Below are 20,318 nucleotides of genomic sequence, written 5' to 3' on the forward strand. Positions count from 1 at the left end.
CACCAGTGACGATTTTATTAACGTCTTTTGAAGCACCACGATTGAATTTCTTGAGCATTTCTTTACACCAACTCACACGAGCCATTTTTTGTTCATCGGTCAATTTATGTGGGATCCAACGAGAGCAAATCTTTTTTACGGCTAAATGTTCATGCAAAATTGTATGTATGCTGTGGGATGAAATGCCCAAAGATGCCTCAATCTCACGGTAGGTCACATGACGATCTTCCATAATCAGTTTTCTGACAGCATCGATGTTTTGTGGCACAACAGCCGATTTTGGACGACCTGTATGAAACTCGTCTTTGAGCGAACTACGACCGCAATGGAATTCTCGGTACCAGTTATAAATTGTCTGAAGGGTTGGTGCTTCATTGCCAAAGGCCAAATGAAGTCGATCGAAACACTGTTGTTGAGATAATTTACTTCGAAAATCGTAGTAAATCATTTTACGAAAATCTTCACGTGTAAAATTCATTTTTTTGTTGAGTCGCAGTTTACCAGTCACTGTAAACAATACAAATAGCGTTCGTACGACAAAAGGTTCAGGGCACGAATACATACCAAAACATCAAACTTTACGAATATGACAATGGTTTACATCGGGCAACACTATAAGTACCATTTTAAAAAAAATTATGGAGCAACCTACGTAAAAGAACGAAATTTATTATCACTCACAACTTTATTTTCTACACCATGAGTGTTGGGACAATTTGCCACTTTATGGAAGGAAACAGAAAATTTTCGATTCGATATGATGCCGAAAAATAATTCAAACATTTTTTTTCTCCAAAATGATAACTCCGAATGTTTTCGTATAAATTTTAGATATTCCCAAAAGAAAAATGTTGAATGAAAAAATAAACCCCCCTAAATGTCTTATAGTATCTAAAATGGATTGATTTTGCATAAATTTTGATTAATCATTGTGTGCTATTTGCTAGAAATTTTTTACAACTTTTTTCTTTAAATTCAAAAATAATATAATTTCGGAATCAAAATCAGTAATTGTTTCTTTTATGTTTTATTTTCATTTTCTGTCTGCGTCACATTCCACACACATTTCAATAAATTGTCCCTCTAAAATTCACAGCACATCTTGTTATAATTTTTTTTACAATTTTTTTTTTTTGTTGATAAATTGACACTTTTCATTCTCTTCATTTCATTTTCTTACAAATAATAATAATATATAACCGTGTAAATAGATTTGTTATTTTTGTTTTTTGTTTTATTTTAAAACATTTGCATAGATCTCTTTATCGTTCGAACAAAACACAAAATAGACGGGAGAGAAAAAAGACACAACTGAAGTGGACACAATGTTTTGCTATTACTTGTCGTTGTTTGGATTTTCGAAATGATTTGATGTCGTTTTGGGTTTTCGCAGCACGATATTTTCGATTTTTCTTTTTTTTCTATTGATGATGGGTTTTGCTGCGCAACTACGACTTTTTTTTGAAACTAGTAAAGGCAGTGGTGAGTTCTCGCAATTTGTTGCAAAAAAAGCATATTTTTTAATTGATTCATCAACGGAGATCACCAAAAATTGCTCTCAATTATATATATTCTAATGTGTTGAATGTTTGTTTGTTCCGTTGTTGTCATATATTTGGTGCCAGAACGATTTGGCGGTCCGTAGTCAAAAACCAAATCAAATTTGGCAATGCAAGAAAAGAAAATTAGAAAAAGTCAATGCTACTACATGAATGAAACGAATGTGTTCGTTGAAAACAGAAAAGTCTATAGAAAACTGAGCATCCATTGAGTGCATGACATTATTATTGACAGTAAAATAAATTCTATATGGTAGAAGGAAAAAAATACCGTTTCCAAACTTGGTCTCAAATGAAAATGAAATAATGGTTTATCTCCGATATCCAGAGCTGTTATAGGCACCACGAAGGTTCGGCCACTATTCTTGTAAGTGCTGCTCTTCTATTCAGGTGCGGCACTTGAAAATTATATGAAATCCGAGACGAATCATCATTTTATTCCCATATTGGTGATATTTGGGAATTGTATTTCGATTAATTAAATATATAGTAAAAAAAAACATTTGGGTTTCTCGAAGAGAAACGCTTAAATCGTTCGCTTTGCTCTGGCTGAGATTATTATGAATGCGATCGATAAATTGACCTAAAGGAATATTTCTCATCTAAATTACGACTAATATGTATAAATTCATATGCGAATTCATTTAGTTTTAAATTCGGGCATCATTCGCGAGCGAAATGGTTGAACAAGTGTACGAATCCATTTGCTCGACTTTGTATCATCATATCAGATTCATTCGTTATCTCTTCGGTTTGTCTGTATATCACTATTTTCATTATTGCCTAGTAAAAGTACTTGCGCCACATCAAATGCATGCTCTTCGGCCAAATCGTTTCTCGATAACGAGACATTACGTTTGTGAAACTGTGACTGCACTGCTGCTGCTGCTGCTGCTGCTGCTGCTGCTGCTGCTGCTGTTGTTGTGGCGGCTTGTTGTTGGGATTCACTTGCTCCGGCTTCGGATGTTGATGGAATTGGGTTTAGGATGCGATTTAAGTCTTTCGAATTAGTTCGACGATGTCGCAGTATATTGGCAGCATCATCGACCAGCGATGACAGAAAGCTACCCTTGTTCAGATCCTTTGAATTGGTACGTGAATGTGAATTGCCCTTGGGTGGTAGTCCAACATCACATTTGCTCAACATTTTACTCTCCAAGTATTCTTTATTGTTGGCAGTGACATTTGTCACTTTAGCAACGTTCAAATCATTTTCAATCATTGGCGCTGACGCGGCCGCTTCTGATGTTCGATTTTTATTGAAACGATTGTAAAGTTCTTGATCAATTTTAATATTATTTGGCATACTATAAATTTGATCGTACGAATGATTTCGGCAATGCTTTCGAACGGCACGTGCTGCGCCATGTTCGGCGGCGGCCGCTGTTGCCATCAAAGCTGCCGATGACATTAGTAGGCGATTGGCTGACGCATCTGGTTTTAAACAATTCAAAATATATTTGATATTCATTGGTTCATCACGTGAACTAGTGCGCGAATGAGTTGGATGACGTTTGTGACGATTATTATCAAAGTCCAAATCGTGTGAATAATTACGAGCATGACCACGTTTTTGGAATAATCGTCGATTGCGATGCTCTCCATCGTATTCACGTGAATTACTACGACCTATTTTCACATCACACGAATTGCTGCGGATATGTTTGCGTTTCTTGATATTTTCCGGATTGTTATCAGCATAACCGTCATAGCTGTAAGTAGAACAAATAATGTCGATTAGATTTCTTTTTTTGCGACAAAACAAATTTATGTCATGAAATGGTTTAAAATTACCGAAACTCAAGTTGAATTCCTTTGGAATCGTTTCGTGTATGACGGGATGCTATCAAAACCTTTTTGTTATTGATATCGTAAGAGGGTACATCGTGAAGTGAACATTCATCTGATATCATGTCATTGGCATATGAAGTGGCTTGGTTCTCGATTACACCTTTTTCCATAAACACTGAAATTAATTGAAAATCAGACCAAATTCAAAACTATTTCATCACATTCAAATTGTAAATTTACATTTATCTAAACTAATTATGGATCCAACTCCAGCCGTTGCCGATATTGGTGTTGTATATTCCAACTGCTTTCGTCGTCGTACCAACCACCAATCTACAGCGAATATTGCTAATGCCACTAACTTGATAATAGCGCAAAGTCCAACATATCTATTTGAAAAAGGAAAGAACCATTAAAATCGATAAACATGTGGAAAATTTTGTTGACTCACTTGTATCTAAATGTTTCGATATTGTAGATAAGACAACGACCACCTTTTTCGCCGCACGTCGACTTCCACAAAATGCACGTTGAATCAATTAAATTTCCTATTGTAAAGAAATAACCATCAATAATTGTTCATTTTTTAAATACAATAAATTGATAAGACTTACCAAATAAAATTGGAGCCGGAATGTAGCCAAATAAACGGAAAATCACAAACTGCATACCCAACGCGAACGATCTCTCCTCTTCGGACACCGATCTGAAAATCGAATAACATTGAAAATGGCAATTTAAGTCATACATTGTACTAATGCAGTGGTTCCCAACTGGTAGCTCCCGGACCTAGAGAGCCTTAAAGAGTAGGCCTCAGACATGTCTATGTCAAAAAAATCGGTTCGCTACGCACTCTAATTTTCTCTTAAGTCCACCTTATGACCTCAAAAGGTGCTGCACGATATGCAATTTTCAATTATCGCTCACTGAGTTGAGAACCACTGTTTCCTAATGGATCCGATTCCTATATTTACCTCAAGACAATCATAAGTAAAGGCATTTGCGTCGAAGCAACAATGAATGTCATAAAAAACAACAGAATCAAGAATGGATAGATCGTTCCGCATGGCGATAGACATGGACCAACTGAAGCAACTGGTACCACTGTAACGTCGGGGTAGCCATCATTTGCAATTGATGCTTGCGCTTCACTGCCTCCAGCACCTTTGTACACGCTCTTCGGATGATGCGATCGTACGCAAGCACAGTTCGTATAGTTTTCACTCGAAAAAGCCGTACAACCTATATGAAATGAATATATCGAACTTGAAATACACCAAAGTTTATAAATTTATAATTTAGTTTTTACCGGCATGACACGGTGAGAAATACGTCAATCCATTGTTACCACAAACTTGGAAAAGAAAAGAAAGTCATTTTTATTTTAAATCATATAAATTAATTGACTTTTTTAAAAATAATAATTAAATTTTAATACCTGGTTCCACTTCGCTCATGTGACACTCGCATCCAAAATTACACTCTGCGGTTAGATTAACGGTGAACGGTTCCTGAGTGCTGAAATTTATAAAATTGATGATTATTTTCAATTTACAAGAGTCAAAAAAAGAGTCAAAGAGCTTCAATTTCTTACACATTGTAATACGAAGTGGTTGTACCAGCCATTTTGAGGTTGTCGCATCCCAAAAAGAATAGTAGACCATAACAGCACAAGCAAATAATATTTGAAATTAAAACAAATTGAACGGCACCCTTCGGTTTTAATTCAAATCGTTTGAGGAAGCATCCACCGAGAAAAATGCCCAAACAAGCTCCCGGTATGGCAATTGAACCTATTCGAAATAGAACCGCAATGCTTAGACAAAAGTAATGAAAATAAGTGTCGTTTTCTTTTTGCTCACCGGTAAACACGCTTGCTTGACTTTTACCAAGGCTAAACTGTGTTTCCAAATATTTCGGAAGAAAAACTATGAAACCGGATACAATCATGAGTTCCATACAGGCTCCAAGACAAGTAACAGTATAAATTGGATTTGACACCAATCGCCACATGGACAATGGAATGTCTTTGATATCTTTTCCATAGCCACTGTCAACTTTTGACGTTGACGATGACTTTGTGAGTGTAGCGGCTGCATTTTGTGATGTTGCATTATTTGGTAGGGTTGGTGCTTGTTGTTGTCGTGGTAAACTATTGCTGTTACCGCCACCGGTCGGTTTGAGATTTTGCTCTTCGAGACTACGTAATTTTTTCTTCTCACGCGTAAGCACTTTTGGAAATGAAAAGAACGGAATGGCAACAATTAACAGCAGTAAACCACACAGCAAAAATCCACCCCACCACATTCCAATCCAACGACGATCGCCGGGATCTGAAATTATTGGGAAATACATTACAAATCCAGTCAGAAAAAGAAGAAAAACTTTACTCGATTTTGAAGACATACTTATTGAAATAGCTTCGGCCGTGAACGCATCCATGTTAAATGACAGTAAATAGGCGCCAAGCAAGAAACCAAGCACAGGTCCGAATGCAGCCATACTGTACATGAATCCAATGTAAATCGATGCACTTTCAGTTCGAACATGATCATCTACATATGTTGTACCTAATGTAAACAGCGGACTAAAAAAACACAAATGTTCATTCAAATATATGAAAAAAATGAAGAAAAAAACACAAAAATAAAAATAATTTTTTTACCTTCCGCCACTGCCTAATAGTATTTGCGCGATGACAAACAAAAACACCGGTCCAAATGTCGATGATTTTACTTTCAGGCAATTGTCTTCGCGTAGATTATTGTGTTGTGACAATGGTGAGTTCGATAAACGATCCACCAATGAACCTTGGTACGGAACAGTGCGACAAATATTGTCTGTACTATTATCTGCTAAACTAATGCTAGGGTTAGCGTCTCCGCTAAAATGAGGCACCATAAATATTAATGAACCTATTGCCATCACAATCGCGCCTGCATCAAGATGAAAAAGAGGAGAAACAATTAATAAAAGTTATAAAATGTATTTGTATCGGACATATAAAACGGAGACCATTTCGAATATCAATAAAGAAGGCGTTTGCATGAAATATCGCAAACACTAAAAAGAAGAACCATATTTATGGCAAAAACACTCGTATCGCCGCTCTTCTATAGAGTTCATTAAAATTCTTGCCTCTTAAAAAACAAACTTACCGATTCCAATCCAAACAGGTATATGTCGTCGACTTCCTAAATAGCTAACAAAAATGACTGTTATCACATTTCCAATTTCGTAGCTTGATGCTATCAGTCCCGAGTAGCTCGATGGTATTTCGAAGCGTTTTTCAATGGTCGTTATGACCGAATTGATATAACCGGAACTAAGTGCTTGTTGCAGTGTCACTAGCATCGATAGCAATAATACGAAAATCTACAATGAAAAGCAGAGAGAAACATTTGTTACAACGTCAATTGACTATTTTTAATCAGGACGAACAAGTAATGAATTTAATGTAACGTACTTTGATACGTGCAAATTTTTGAAATGATTTTGGTCGACACGTGAGTATGCCACAATCGACACTCATTTCAGCATCGTCGTTGGAATCTGTTGTTTTGTCGCGTTGTTGATCAATAATACCGGCCGACGGTTGTCTGCTGTGACATTTGATCACTGTATCGGGTACATAATTAGGCACGACATTTCCATCGGTCATATTCGTGCTACCGATTTGGCTACCATTCTCCGAATTCTCCGAATCGCCTGGCACATCGATGCTACTATTGTCGTCAATATTGTCCGAATACAAGCCGGTCATCGTATAATGTGACTCTTGCCTTCTGTACGCATTGGAGAAAAAGTGAAATGAAACAAATACGTAGGAGTTTTGAGAATGTCAATTAATTCAATTTAATAATTATAATTGTTTGTTCACACATTGCAGTGAACAAATGACGAAATCTAAAACTGTAAAACATTTATTGCACTAATATATGTACATACCTATGGCCTTTACGATTATTGCTTTGACCTGCATTGTTTTCGCTGATTGGTATGCTCTTCATTATTCTGCAAAAGTATTTGTTATTTTTTATGAAAAATAACAACAGTCTAGTGATTGTTTAATCTAGGATTCCATTAAAAATTTTATTCAAACCACACTGTAAAAGAGACCAAAACAAATCATTACTATTTATTGAATTCAATTCACGTTTTAAGCATTTATTACGCGATGCGCCATACGCATCAATCAATTGACGTATTAAAAGCAATTTTCGCAATCACACTACATAAATTGAAATATCTCTTGCAATCATTTCGAAAATTTCGACCGATTAAACTCAATCACACACACACACACACACACACACATACCGAGTCTTGTTATTACAAAATTAAATGCGTGGAATTTTTTTAAATGTGGCTTTGCATTCGTTAAATTGTTCGAAAATATCAAAAGACAGAAGCGAAATTTTTATTGAACACAAAAAAGCGAGTTTACACATGTAAATGAAAAGATACAATAACAATACTCTCGCATCGCATCAGATTTCGACAAATTAACTCGTAATTTAACAACATCATTCGAGTATTGCGGAGATAAACACCATACGCTACAGTTTTTCTCTCAAAAGCTTATGTAGTGCGCGTGTGTATTCGACTTCAAAGTGTTCACATTCACCACATCTAATATACGCTCTAGTTCCGCTGATTTATTTTTTTTCGGTTTTTATTGTGGTTGCTGTTTGTTGTCGGTTGGCATTTTATTTTTTGCTAGATAAATTTTTGAACTGAAAACAATTTTTTCTCATGCATGCTCTAGAGGGCGGACACGTGGAATTTGAATTTTTGAAACTCACAGAAATTCAATGGAATACGATTCTCCTATATGATTATTATCGATTTTTGACCGAAATTGCCTATGGTGTCTAAAAAACTCTACGCTACTACCGATTTTATTAACCAAAAACATTTCACGTTTGATTGATTAAACTATAGTTTAACGTTACGAAAAAAATCGTAATATTCTGAATTGCATCCCAAAAAGAATGTTTTTCATTTCCCGAAAAGCGAACAAACAAAGTTTCAAGATATATATGATGGTAGCACATCATTATGGCCATGAATTCGAAACAACCTGATCACAATGTATGCGGTGTTAGCAAATTTCGTCGCATTATTAGGTAAAAGGTATTAAGAAATAATGAAATGAAGCCTGAGTACAATGGTGATACCATTAGGAATATTTTTGCACTAGATTACATTATATGAATCACCATGCAGTAGTTTTTCCCATGATAGTAAAAATAGTATACATTTGAACATAACTGCTGTTGAGAGAATTTTTTTTTAAGACAGTTCATGTCTCGTCTGAATGAAATTCATTAATAATTTTTTAGAATTCTCATGAGCGCGCACATACACAAAAACATGGCAAATTACAAACACTGGACAGTCACTTATTTCAATTAATAATCGCAAAAGATTTGTTTCGAAATTGACCCACCGATAAACTGACTTTTTGTGCCTTTTTCGTCAATCGAATTGACTGTGCTCTTTTTTTGCTAGATTGAAATGAAACTTGTGATGTTTACTCGGGTCGAATACTTAATCAGTTTGACCGAGAAATTGAGAACAATGGCTATTAACCAAAATTAAAGCCAATGCTATTATGAAAACTTTGAGTCATATCAATCGAAATCGAGAATTACAGAGCGAGACAGAGAGAGGAATCGAGAGACAGAGCAAGAAAGAGCGCAAAAAAGTGGCAAATCAGGAACAAAGAGTCTCATTTAATTCTTATGCGTATATTTATTTGCATAAACAATTGCCATGTCTGATGGATTCAAGAAGTGCGCAATTGTGTGTTGACGTTCTGTATTGGCCAAAATAGTAAAGTGCTGGGTAAATTGTTTAACAAACATTCAATCAAAAAAAAGCAATCTGCAAAATGAATGAATTGTTTATATATAAGTATGAACGGTTCGACGCGAGGAGTTGTGAGTGCCAAGGCGAAAATTGCTTTCCGCCTTTGAATTTCATCATCATGGTTTGAACATCAAACAAATTCACAGTCGTCTTTTTTCGTCGTAACAAATCGACAAATTAAAATGTAAATAAAATTTGTTGAAATTATAGTGAGCATGCATACGAATGTATCGCACAACACATATCGTTCATTTGCACATGAGGTATCAGTATATTTAGATTAAATTGTGTGTACGACGTACAATATACACATGTTTTCTTAGAAACTTGGCGAAATAATCCCCAACAGGAATATAATACAGGTTGAGATCATATATAAATACAAACCAAAAAATATATCTTTCAATCGGTTTGTATATGAAAACGTGGCAATAAACACATTGTCTGTGTTTTGGGTGCGTGTGCAAAATTGAAAATGAAATAATAAAATTCAGCAATTTCACGACATGTATATTGGAAAATAGAGCACGACAAACGAAATGAGTACATATATATACACACACATCGAGCGATAGAGAGAGAACAAAGGCCACAAAAAATGTGCTCGTCACAAACCAAATGTAGAAACATTGCAAACGATGAAGAAGAAAAAAGAAATACAGAAGTTTCAATGCCTGTCAAACAGACAATATATTTAGCTGCCGTCATCTGGATATTTCAGCTCATCTGGATGCCGTCAGCAGATGATGCGAAGTGAAAACAATAGGAGTGATTGTTATAGTAATACCAGTATATACCTATAACAATCACTTCTATTGTTTTCACTTCGTATCATCTGCTGACGATATCCAGATGAGCTTTAATATCCAGATGACGACAGCTAAATATATTGTCTGCTGTCAAATATTCATAGTTCATGCTTACGAACGAACGAACAGGCGTTTGCAAGGGAAATGTTGACAAATCCAATGCGAAAGCAGCGCAAAAATTCGCTTCACATGCAATGTGACCGAATCAAAATCGAATCAAAATTGCTCTATTCGATGCATTTTCACATAGAACAACGAGAGAAGCACATAAGCATGACATACAACGCGCCGTGACTGATTGTATGAGTGAATACAATGCTGCATTTCATGACACACTATAAGATGTAATGCAGTAGAAGCATGATTATGATTATGCACAACAGCTATGTTATGTACATACATATATACATTCGTCGATTTGTTTATTCCCGTTTGGTTTTTGTGCACAGCAATTGCACTTTGCAAATGAAGTGAGCAGCTGCAAGTCTTGTTCGGTTTGTTTTTCCTTCATCTGTGGCACAGCATCACACACAGCTGACACGTCAACATCGACGTAATTGAATGCGAAATTGTTGTGGAATTGCCATGGAGTTCAATTCAACTGAACTGAATCGAACGTTTCGCGTAGTGATCTATTACAGTCTATGTTGTTATGACTCTAATTCGTGCAATGCAAATCACAACAACTTGAGAGGGACAAAAACACACACACATAAAACAGCATAGAGACGAAGAACATGAAACGCATGAATAATAATTTCATAAACAAGAGTTTGAAATTTACGATGCACAGAAACATTGTGTCAAACACGTATCATACGTATTAAATATCACAAAACAAATACATTCAGAAGCATCGAAGACAAAGACATGGTAATATCAAGCATTACGGTGCCAAGAAAAAGAAATATAGACATAGATAAGAGTGAACACAGAGCATATTAGCCTTCAGTAATGAACGTTGTAATTAATGTACAAAATTAGTCGTTTGTTTTAAAAGAACTTTTAATTGAATGCGGCTCTCGACCAATGGCCGATCGATTTTCATGGAGACTTTGATTTTTCTCTAATTTTTGCACAAATCTGCACATGATGCTCTATATTTTCTTCAGGTGCATGTCAATACATTGGACCTTTCCGTCGTTGGCATTGAGTCAAAATGCGACCCAAATCATGCCAAGTAATCATAGCTCAAGTTAACGACTGCTAATCACTTCGTAATCAAGTGAAACAACATGTTTGGGTCTAATTGAGTGACACTAAATGGATCTCTTTTTATATTCCTCATATTTTGTTGATTTGGTACAGCCACAGCTGAGCTAACAATGTTCTGTTTTGTATACAAAGAGCATATTTTTATTTTTGATTGAAAAAAATAATATGTATGGATCTTTTGTCTTTTTTGTCCCGTTTACTTTTGTACCAGAAAGTGCTCGTCGTGGTGGAACAACAATAGAATTCTATTTCAAACCATCCACTCACATTCACACACACACATGCTTTTACATGCACACAATGCTGCCACAGCCAGTCAGCCAACACACGTAATGCGAGAACGAACGATGATTTACATTTAAAATCCATAAAAGACGAAAATATGGAAAAGCAAACAGCAGTAGCTGTGGCAGCATGACTACAGCACTGAAACTATCACACATTGACGCGAATCACATCAGCTATCGTCGCACTTACATCACATTTTCAATGTGAAAAACTAAGCACTATATTAGGGGGTAGACACATGGAATATTACTTGAGATATTCACCGAAATTGAAGGTACTCTTGGTATTCTTGGTATTCTCAGTTTTAGACGAAATGTCAATGCATTCAGCAACGTCTCACAATGTGCATATATGAATATTATCTTCCAAATATTAAAAAAACTTTTTCAACGCTATTAAGTGTAGTATTTCAATTGGTTTAATAAATACAAAAACAATTTTGATAAAAATAGCAGAAAGAAAACGGAAAAAATTAAAATAAATTTCGAAATGGTGAATGTTAAAACGAAATGGAAGAAACTTGAAATCTTTATTACCGATATCAATTTGACATTTGGTAATCACGGTATTCACATTTTTAGTACAAGTAATCTTTAAATAAGTAAGTAATTGTCATATTTGAAAATAGATAGGTATTATGACAATTCATTGGTATTCATTCATTCTCTATTGTGTCTACCCCCTAGGCACTATAACGTTGGAACAAGACGAACGAAACGAAAGAAATCATTACAAAGACACACGCAAACTGATATCATTTTTCAGTAGAAATATTTTGCGTTGGCCGATGAAACAAAGTATCGAATTCGAATTCCGAAATAAAATGAATTTTCTTCATAACTGCACCTAATAACATGTTTTAATCTCATAAAATTCGAAGCGTAACCCAAAATTTGCACACCTTGATGGTTCTTTTGAACTTTTCTCTATATCGACCTTTGCTTCAAATTAACACATTTTCAGTATGAAAAGCGACAGTGTGCTTTAAAAATGAATTTCACTTTAAGCAAAGGAACAAGAACGAGAAAAAAAAAATAATCAATAAAATCGACCTTTTTCATATTCTTTGTGTGTATAGATTAAATTCGTGGTCAATTTTAATCATGAATTCAGTAATATAGTTCATGGTTTCACTTTTTTTTTCTATTACTGTGCAATTGTTGTTATTTTGCTCGGCAATATGGTCAGACTTTGATTCATTCATGGGAAATCTGCATGGAAATGGCTGAACAATAAAAATAACAAAAATGTAACTGGGCAGCCCCACGAAACTGAATCATTAATCAGAATATATGTAGCAAGCGGCACGAACGAAGCAACCGTGCTCAATGAATCCAGAAAAAAAGTATGAAATGAACACACGGACGAAAAATCAATATCAACTGCTCTAAATTCAATATAAAATAAAATGTAATTGCATGTGTATGGACTGTGTGTGCGCCCGTATTCAGCAAAAACAACTTTGTGTGACATAAGTATGCTATTTTTTTTAAAAACAAACTTTTTCTTGACTTTTTTTTATAGATATTCTCAATCACAAAGAGAGACAGAGAGCGAAGAAGAGAAAAACAACAATCCGTTTTACTTTCATACTTGGAGCAATTGCAGCAGTCATACTTTGAATTATTGAAATGCTCGTTACTGTACATGTACATGCAACACACTTCATATGCACAAAAAGGCAATTTGAATCCTGCATTTCAAACGAAGCAACTTTTTTTTGCTCGAAATAATTATGATTTACAATTTAAAATCAAAACACAATTTGATACAGTTGTGACGCGTCACAAATAAAAATGATATTGGACGATTTCATTTTGATATTTAAAGATATTTCGAATGTGTGCCAAGACGGAAAACGAATACGAAATTTTCTTTTGTTCAAGAATCGCATTCGCATGCGAAAAAAAATAATAATAATACGTAATCTTTCATTTGTCCGAATGAAAAGAACGCCAGGCAAGGGAAAATTCAGTGGATCGGGCGAGATTATTTTCCGTCTAATGCCCCATTATGGAATTGCCGTTTTTTTGGGAGCCATATGGATCTCATCAGTCAAGATATTAGCCTAATGAATTGCTTTGAAACATGAAAGAGGCTTAGATCACATTTTCCGTTCATAACATAAATTTATGCACAAAGCGATGACGATGACGACATAGACGCACTCAAGTGTTAATGAATACGCTTGTATAGACACATTTGAGAGAAGCGCGTGCCTCAGAGCACATACAGCTGCAGAGAGAAAGTCTTTTGGACAAATCCAAGATATGAGCAAATAAAGTCGCATATAATTCCGAAATTTTTTAATTCAACTATTGTCTCGTTCGCGTATACACCTTCGATGATTGTTGTTGTTGTTTTTTTTGCCATAAATGCAGCATTATAATATGAGATTAGTCATGACCGAAGCAAGCGCCTTTTGCCAATCAATAGGTCACCACACACATATAGATAGCGTTCATATTCTAGACTTCCAAATGAAATAATCACTGAAAATATTTCGATTGGTCGTTGTTTGTATTTTGTTGTACCTCTCGTTCCATTCATATTTTATATGAGCTCATTTTTTTGTATCTCTCGACCGTGTTTGTGTCTTCCGTGTTTTTGTTTGCATTTAAATTGTGTGTCACCCGAATTGTAGAACAGACAAACAGAAATTGGACGAGCTAAGAAAAATTTTGGAATATGTTTAATTCTACTGTGGTATTTCACGCATTCACACTCATAAAAAAGCCACCAAATAAAGTGATGAAAATAAAAACAATAATAACATCGAAAATTAATAGCATCGATAAAGTGCGTTGACACTTAATGCATGAAATTAAATCAATGAGAATGTAATTAGTAATTTGGGCATAAAACAATGGACGACCTGTTATCGATTGCTTTGTTCACGCAGTAAATGGTGAAGACATTCGCATGAACTATACACAAATTCATTCAATAAATTGATGGAACAATAAACACATTCCGAACAAATAAATTGATTTAACGATCTCAATCAAATCATTATAAAACACTTTTTCTCATTTTAAACGCAATTTTTCTCATCACCGTAATCCATCGTATCGAACACTCTCACACACACATATATATAAAACTCTTTTCTTTCGTCAAGATATTTTCCTTGTCTTTTTCTGGTTCTTTTACATCTCTTTTAACATATTCTCCACTGAAATATTCACTTACACATTTGCTTATTTTCACGATTGTCTTGGTATTTTTCATTAAGTTTCAAACAATTTCTTTTTTACCATATTTCTTGATGCCAGAAAAAGTGAATTTGAATGAAAAATCTTATTTTTCTCGCTAAAACTATAAGTTACTGCTGCTGTTGATGTTGTTGTTGTTGCTCTAGATAGTTTTTTTGCTGTTGAAATATGTTTTTTTCTTTCTGTTGTTTGTTTCATTTAAAATTGTTCGTATAAGAAACGAAACAATCTGTATTGTGCTTCTTATTGTGTGACTCTCTGTTAATGAACTAACTCGTACGAACATGAATTTTGTGCTTGTATCCATACATTCGATGATACAGATTATTTCTGAAACGTCGTATCATATGCAATAGACAAATACATCCCAACCAATCGAATACACTTTCTCGACGTGTGTGTGTGAGTGTGTTGTTTGTATATATCATCAAACGTCATTTTCTCTCTGCGACATTCAGACATTTGACATTTATCATGTTCAGCACATTTATCCAGAGTGAATGCGTGATGAAATCTTGATATGAACTTTTCAAAGTGAATTTTACCTTTGTTGTTGTAATATAAAGCGGAAATAGCGACTGGCAAACGTTTTTTCCTCAATAAATCGAATATTCGATGAACAATTCTTGAGAAAAATTCATTTTTTATGACTGATAAGCTCAGAGCTACCGCCATCTGTTGTCCGGTGCCGTAAACTATTCATCATTGATAAACTTGAATTTAACGGGAATTTTTGTGTGTTCTACATTTTTCAACTTTATGCACCCAATTAGCCATTTTCAAATTTATATGCATAATGAGTATCCATATAGCTATGCATCAGATATGCATATCATTTCAATATGTTTATTTCATATGATTTCATATGTATACGTCAGGCATACGCTATACATACTGTTTAGGCATAATTATTGGTGATTTTCACATCAAAAACGTTTCATTTTATGCATAATTTATGCATATTTTCATACAATTTTTGTTTCATTTTCACCATGAATGGCTCATTAGGCATTTAAACACAATTTTTTCGAATGAAAATTTTATTATTTAATTTAATATGATTCGTTTGTAAATTGAAACTTAATGGTACGTACGAGATGTAATTTTACAAATTGGATGAAATGTTACGCATTTTTTCACATCAAAGTCTATTTGGCGTATAAAACGAGGAATGAATGCACTGAGTAACATGCGAATTGTATCAAAATTCTTAACATTTAATTTAAAATAAAAGAGAGTAGTTTTAGTGGAATGCCGCTTAAATATTGTCATCGATTGGGTTTGATCGGTTATTGTTGTAAATAATAACTTCATATTCTGCTTCGTCTTGAGTGTTTTCGTTGGATTCTTGGTCATAATGTTGAATATGCTTCGGTGGAATGTAACTCATCCAAGTAACTCATCCAAGTTTGGCCGTAAGAGCGAGATGTAACATGTTTCTGGATTTCAAAAAAATGACATCAAATTAACACAGATTGAGTACATGCTATTTTTTTTAACTTGTTTGCTAAATATAAATTTTACAAGTATAAAACACTTCTTTCGTAGTTCCCAACATGAAAGCAACACCAATATCAAGTCTGTACATGAAATTTGAACGAATTATAATTAAATTAAACAAACAATACCTCAAACAAATTTTTTATATATTATTTTTTTCGTTTACTATTTTTTCATTAAAAAAAACCAAAATATTACCTATTAAAGCTAGTATTAAAGTGTACATTTAATTTTGAATTTTTCGATAATTTCTTTATCCTATTCGTTTAATGTCAGCGCCCAACTTCCTCATTTTTTCCTCGATTCGTTCATATCCGCGTTCAATATGAAAAATAGATTCAATAAATGTTTCACCATCAGCAATGCATGCTGCCAATACCAAAGTGGCTGCCGCTCGTAAATCGGTTGATCTAACTGTAGCTCCGTACAATTTTGTGAATTTTTTACAAACCAAATGTTTGTTATTTATTTCAATTTGTGCGCCCATTCGAATCAATTCTGGTGCATGCATGAAACGATTTTCGAAAATATTTTCCTGAATAACACCCGTACCATATCCCACAACATTAAGCAATGTGAAAGGTGCTTGTAAATCGGTTGGAAATCCTGGATATGGTTCTGTGCATATATCAACCGCATTTGGTCGTTTGCCATGCATATTCAAACTAATCCAATTATTGCCAATTTCAATTTCAGCTCCGGCTTCCTTCAGCTTTTCCAAAACCACGGTCAATGTGTCAGCTTTAGTATTACGGCATACAATTTTACCTGAGCTCACAGCTGCTGCTACCAAATATGTGCCGGTTTCAATTCGATCGGGCATTATTCGATATACTCCACCATTCATTTGCTTAACACCTTTAATGACAATTCGATTAGTTCCAATACCACTGATCTTAGCACCAATTGAATTGAGAAATAATGCCGTATCACCAATTTCCGGTTCTCGAGCTGCATTTTCAATAACAGTGGTTCCAATCGCTAATGTTGCTGCAATCATTGTGGTTATGGTCGCTCCAACACTAACCTTCTCCATTGAAATATTGGCACCTGTTAAACGATCATATGCAATTGCCTTTATGACACCATTTTCAAATTGGATTTTAGCGCCAAGTTGTTCGAGACCAGACAGGTGCATGTCAATTGGACGTGAACCAATCGCACAACCTCCAGGTAATGATAATTCTGCGTAGCCGAAACGAATTAAGAGTGGTGCCAATATCCAAATAGAAGCTCTCATCGCTTTTAACAATTTATTTGGCACATGTGATTGTTTCATATCACGTGCGTCGATGGATAATAAACTTTTACACCTTTTTATTTTTACACCAAATTGGGAAAGAAGTTTTATGGTGATTCTAACGTCGTCCAAGTTATTCGGAACATTTTGCAATTCAACTGGACGATTCGATAAGAGAGAAGCAAATAAAATTGGTAATGTTGCATTCTTTGCACCAGATATCATCACTACACCACTCAATCGAGTAGGACCACGTATAACAAATTTCGACATTGTTTTTTACTTTAACTATTGAAGAAACGATTTTTGGTAGCTTTAGCAAAAAAAAAACGATACAAAGGTTTTTTTCAAGAGATTCTTTACGCGGAACGGCTCGAAAACGTCTAAACAGTGTTCATTGAAAAATGATTAAAAAAGAATAGAAATAACGATGACAATACATAGTGATACTATTCGATAATGAATTCCGATAACTAGTTCTGCTATATTTATAGTAACTTGTTACTTTTCCGCACAGTGTGCACTAAAGTATTGTAATCATTTGAAAGTTTTAAAAATCATTTTTTACGCGTTTTTGGTCTAGAGAATAACAGAGCAACACAAAAATTTGATTTTTGATACAAAAACGAAAATTTTGTATGAGATCCTAGATGGGATCATTTTACCTATTCGCACACATCACATATCTTGAATTATTTTTACGTCAATAGTCTCTTTATTGGCCAAAAAACGTTATTCCTCCCATAAATTATTCGGGAAATCAATATTCGGTCGGAGAAGATAGAAATTTGGAAACAGTGCGGAAACGTTAGACTTACGGATCTAAGTTCGTTATTATATAATATGTATTGAGATATTTTCATCCAAATGAAGTAGCCCTTGGGAAAACCATTTCTATTTGAACCGGTTTGGATTGTGGAACGTACTTTGAAATTTTAAAAAGCACACCGGGCGATAAATTTATTAATAACCGAATTCGGTGACCGCAATAATTCCCGAAACATATTTCCCGAAATACATTGCTATTGGGTGTGCCAATTAATTTTATGTCAGCCTACGTGCCAAAAAAACAGCATTTGCGGGAAGTTTTACTTTCCTTCTTTAGTTCGAAGAAAAGTGCTGCTGAAAGTCATCGTTTGATCTCAGATACTTACGGTGATCATATTCTATCGATTTCAACCTGTGAGTATTGGTTTCGACACTTTAAAAGTGGTAATTTCGACGTGGAAGACAAAGAACGGCCAGGTCAGCCAAAAAAGTTTGAAGATGCAGATTTGCAAACATTATTCGATGAAAATGCATGTCGAACGCAAGAAGAACTTGCAATGGAGTTGAATGTCGACCGAAGAACCATTTCTGTGCGTTTGCATGCCATGGGAAAGATTCGAAAGTTGGGAAAATGGGTACCACATCAACTGAATGAAAATCAATTGAGAGCACGAATCACAGCATGCAAATAACATCTTGCCGAGCACAAAAGACATAGTTTTTTGAGTCGAATTGTCACTGGCGATGAAAAGTGGGTCTATTACGATAACCCAAAACGTAAAGGAGCGTATGTTGATCCAGGCCAACCAGGACCGTCACAGCCAAAACGAGACATTCATTGCCAGAAGGTTATGCTGTGCATTTGGTGGGATCAGAAAGGTATCGTGTATTACGAGCTGCTAAAACAAGGTGAAACGGTTACAGCTGAACGCTATCGACAACAATTGAACAAATTGGCGCATGCATTGAACGAAAAACGGCCGTTGGTAGCGAGAAAACACCATCGAGTTTTGTTTCACGACGACAATGCTAAGCCAAATCGGGCACACATCGTCAAACAAAAGATAGAGGCGTTCGGTTGGGATCGGCTTGATCACCCCCCGTACTCTCCAGACCTTGCCCCTTCTGACTACCACTTGTTTCGATCAATGCAAATGGGCTTGTCTGAGATATCGTTTCGAAATCCTGAAGGAGTGCGAAAATGGATCGATGAATGGATAGCGTCAAAAGATGAGGAATTTTTTCGACGCGGAATCGACAAGTTACCAAGAAGATGGGCGGAAGTCATAGCTAACGATGGGCAATACATTGGTTAAAAAATATTGTACAGTTGTTTTTGAATAAATGTATCTTTTTACACAAAAATCCTTTAAAATTAATTGACACACCCAATATTCTGGAAAAAAATTCGGGAAAACATTTTTCGGGATTTCATTTTCGGGAAAACGGTTCCGGAAAAAAATTCGGGAAATCAACTTTCGGGAAATCGTATTTTCGGGAAAAAATTCGTTCGGGAAAATGTATTTTCTGGTGATTGTGCGGTAATCCCGAATTCATTCGACTGTTTTAGATAAATTATAGATACGTTGTGTAAATTTTACATATTTTTAGCATTAAATTTTGTGTTATTTTGTTCCCTACGTCAACGTTTTTTCATTGATATTTACGTTATGACGCCTGCATAATTATTTAGCTATTTATTCAATAACATGTTAAGAAATAACCACCTATGAATTCAATGAATTAAAACACAACTTGATTTGGTTACGTTATATTGCAACTGGCTTCAATATAATAATTTGCTTGTAAAAGTAGATATTGAATTATGCTGATGTATGTGTTTGATGCATGTATAATATTAATTGTGTGCATATATTTGTATGTGTTTGATTTATATATTTTATTTGTATTCATTATTTTGTGTACGGTCCGTTACACAACGCCAAACACGAAACTCACGAAATTTATCTGAAAACATAGAATGACGAAAAAGGAACAGAGATAATGTTACCATGAATAATAAAATCCAGTCGCTTAATTTATTTCAAGTCCACTCTCC

At 34.9% G+C, this 20,318-nt stretch overlaps 2 protein-coding genes across 8 annotated transcripts; both read right to left on the minus strand.

Annotated features, from left to right (window-relative positions):
• Positions 1–554: 554 nt before the first annotated feature.
• On the minus strand, positions 555–15,047 carry LOC116337258 (solute carrier organic anion transporter family member 3A1). 5 transcript variants are annotated; one of them, XM_031761673.1, is made up of 16 exons: positions 14,794–15,047; positions 7,299–7,364; positions 6,817–7,135; positions 6,509–6,725; positions 6,016–6,286; positions 5,759–5,937; positions 5,213–5,683; positions 4,945–5,143; positions 4,789–4,868; positions 4,660–4,704; positions 4,325–4,592; positions 3,965–4,056; positions 3,802–3,898; positions 3,591–3,739; positions 3,354–3,525; positions 555–3,271 (listed from the first exon to the last, which is right to left on the minus strand). In XM_031761673.1, the coding sequence occupies exons 2-16, from the start codon at positions 7,358–7,360 to the stop codon at positions 2,293–2,295; spliced, it is 3,600 nt and encodes a 1,199-aa protein (XP_031617533.1). In that variant the 5' UTR covers positions 7,361–7,364; positions 14,794–15,047; the 3' UTR covers positions 555–2,292. The 5 variants fall into 5 exon arrangements, with proteins under 5 accessions (XP_031617533.1, XP_031617530.1, XP_031617532.1 ...); XM_031761670.1 differs by having other exon boundaries at positions 7,299–7,456; XM_031761672.1 differs by having other exon boundaries at positions 14,729–15,047.
• Positions 15,048–15,843: 796 nt separating this feature from the next.
• LOC116337067 (UDP-N-acetylglucosamine 1-carboxyvinyltransferase-like) lies at positions 15,844–17,919 on the minus strand. Of its 3 annotated transcripts, XM_031761366.1 has the most exons (3): positions 16,450–17,919; positions 16,276–16,331; positions 15,844–16,190 (listed from the first exon to the last, which is right to left on the minus strand). In XM_031761366.1, the coding sequence occupies exon 1, from the start codon at positions 17,762–17,764 to the stop codon at positions 16,505–16,507; it is 1,260 nt and encodes a 419-aa protein (XP_031617226.1). In that variant the 5' UTR covers positions 17,765–17,919; the 3' UTR covers positions 15,844–16,190; positions 16,276–16,331; positions 16,450–16,504. The 3 variants fall into 3 exon arrangements, with proteins under 3 accessions (XP_031617226.1, XP_031617227.1, XP_031617225.1); XM_031761367.1 differs by lacking the exon at positions 16,276–16,331; XM_031761365.1 differs by having other exon boundaries at positions 15,844–16,331.
• Between the last annotated feature and the right edge of the window lie 2,399 nt (positions 17,920–20,318).

The sequence above is a fragment of the Contarinia nasturtii genome, unplaced genomic scaffold (genome assembly GCF_009176525.2).
Source record: "Contarinia nasturtii isolate CC-2019 unplaced genomic scaffold, AAFC_CNas_1.1 Cnas_scaffold_220, whole genome shotgun sequence".
Classification (NCBI taxonomy): domain Eukaryota; kingdom Metazoa; phylum Arthropoda; class Insecta; order Diptera; family Cecidomyiidae; genus Contarinia; species Contarinia nasturtii.

Excerpts from the sequence above, each read along its gene's own strand:
- LOC116337067 (XM_031761367.1), bottom strand. The coding sequence starts at position 17,764 with ATGTCGAAATTTGTTATACGTGGTCCTACTCGATTGAGTGGTGTAGTG.
- LOC116337258 (XM_031761673.1), bottom strand. The coding sequence starts at position 7,360 with ATGAAGAGCATACCAATCAGCGAAAACAATGCAGGTCAAAGCAATAAT. Across the intron at positions 6,287-6,508 it reads ACCTGTTTGGATTGGAATCG|GCGCGATTGTGATGGCAATA; the intron begins GTAAGTTTGTTT and ends ATCTTGATGCAG. Across the intron at positions 4,057-4,324 it reads TTACTTATGATTGTCTTGAG|ATCGGTGTCCGAAGAGGAGA; the intron begins GTAAATATAGGA and ends TTCGATTTTCAG.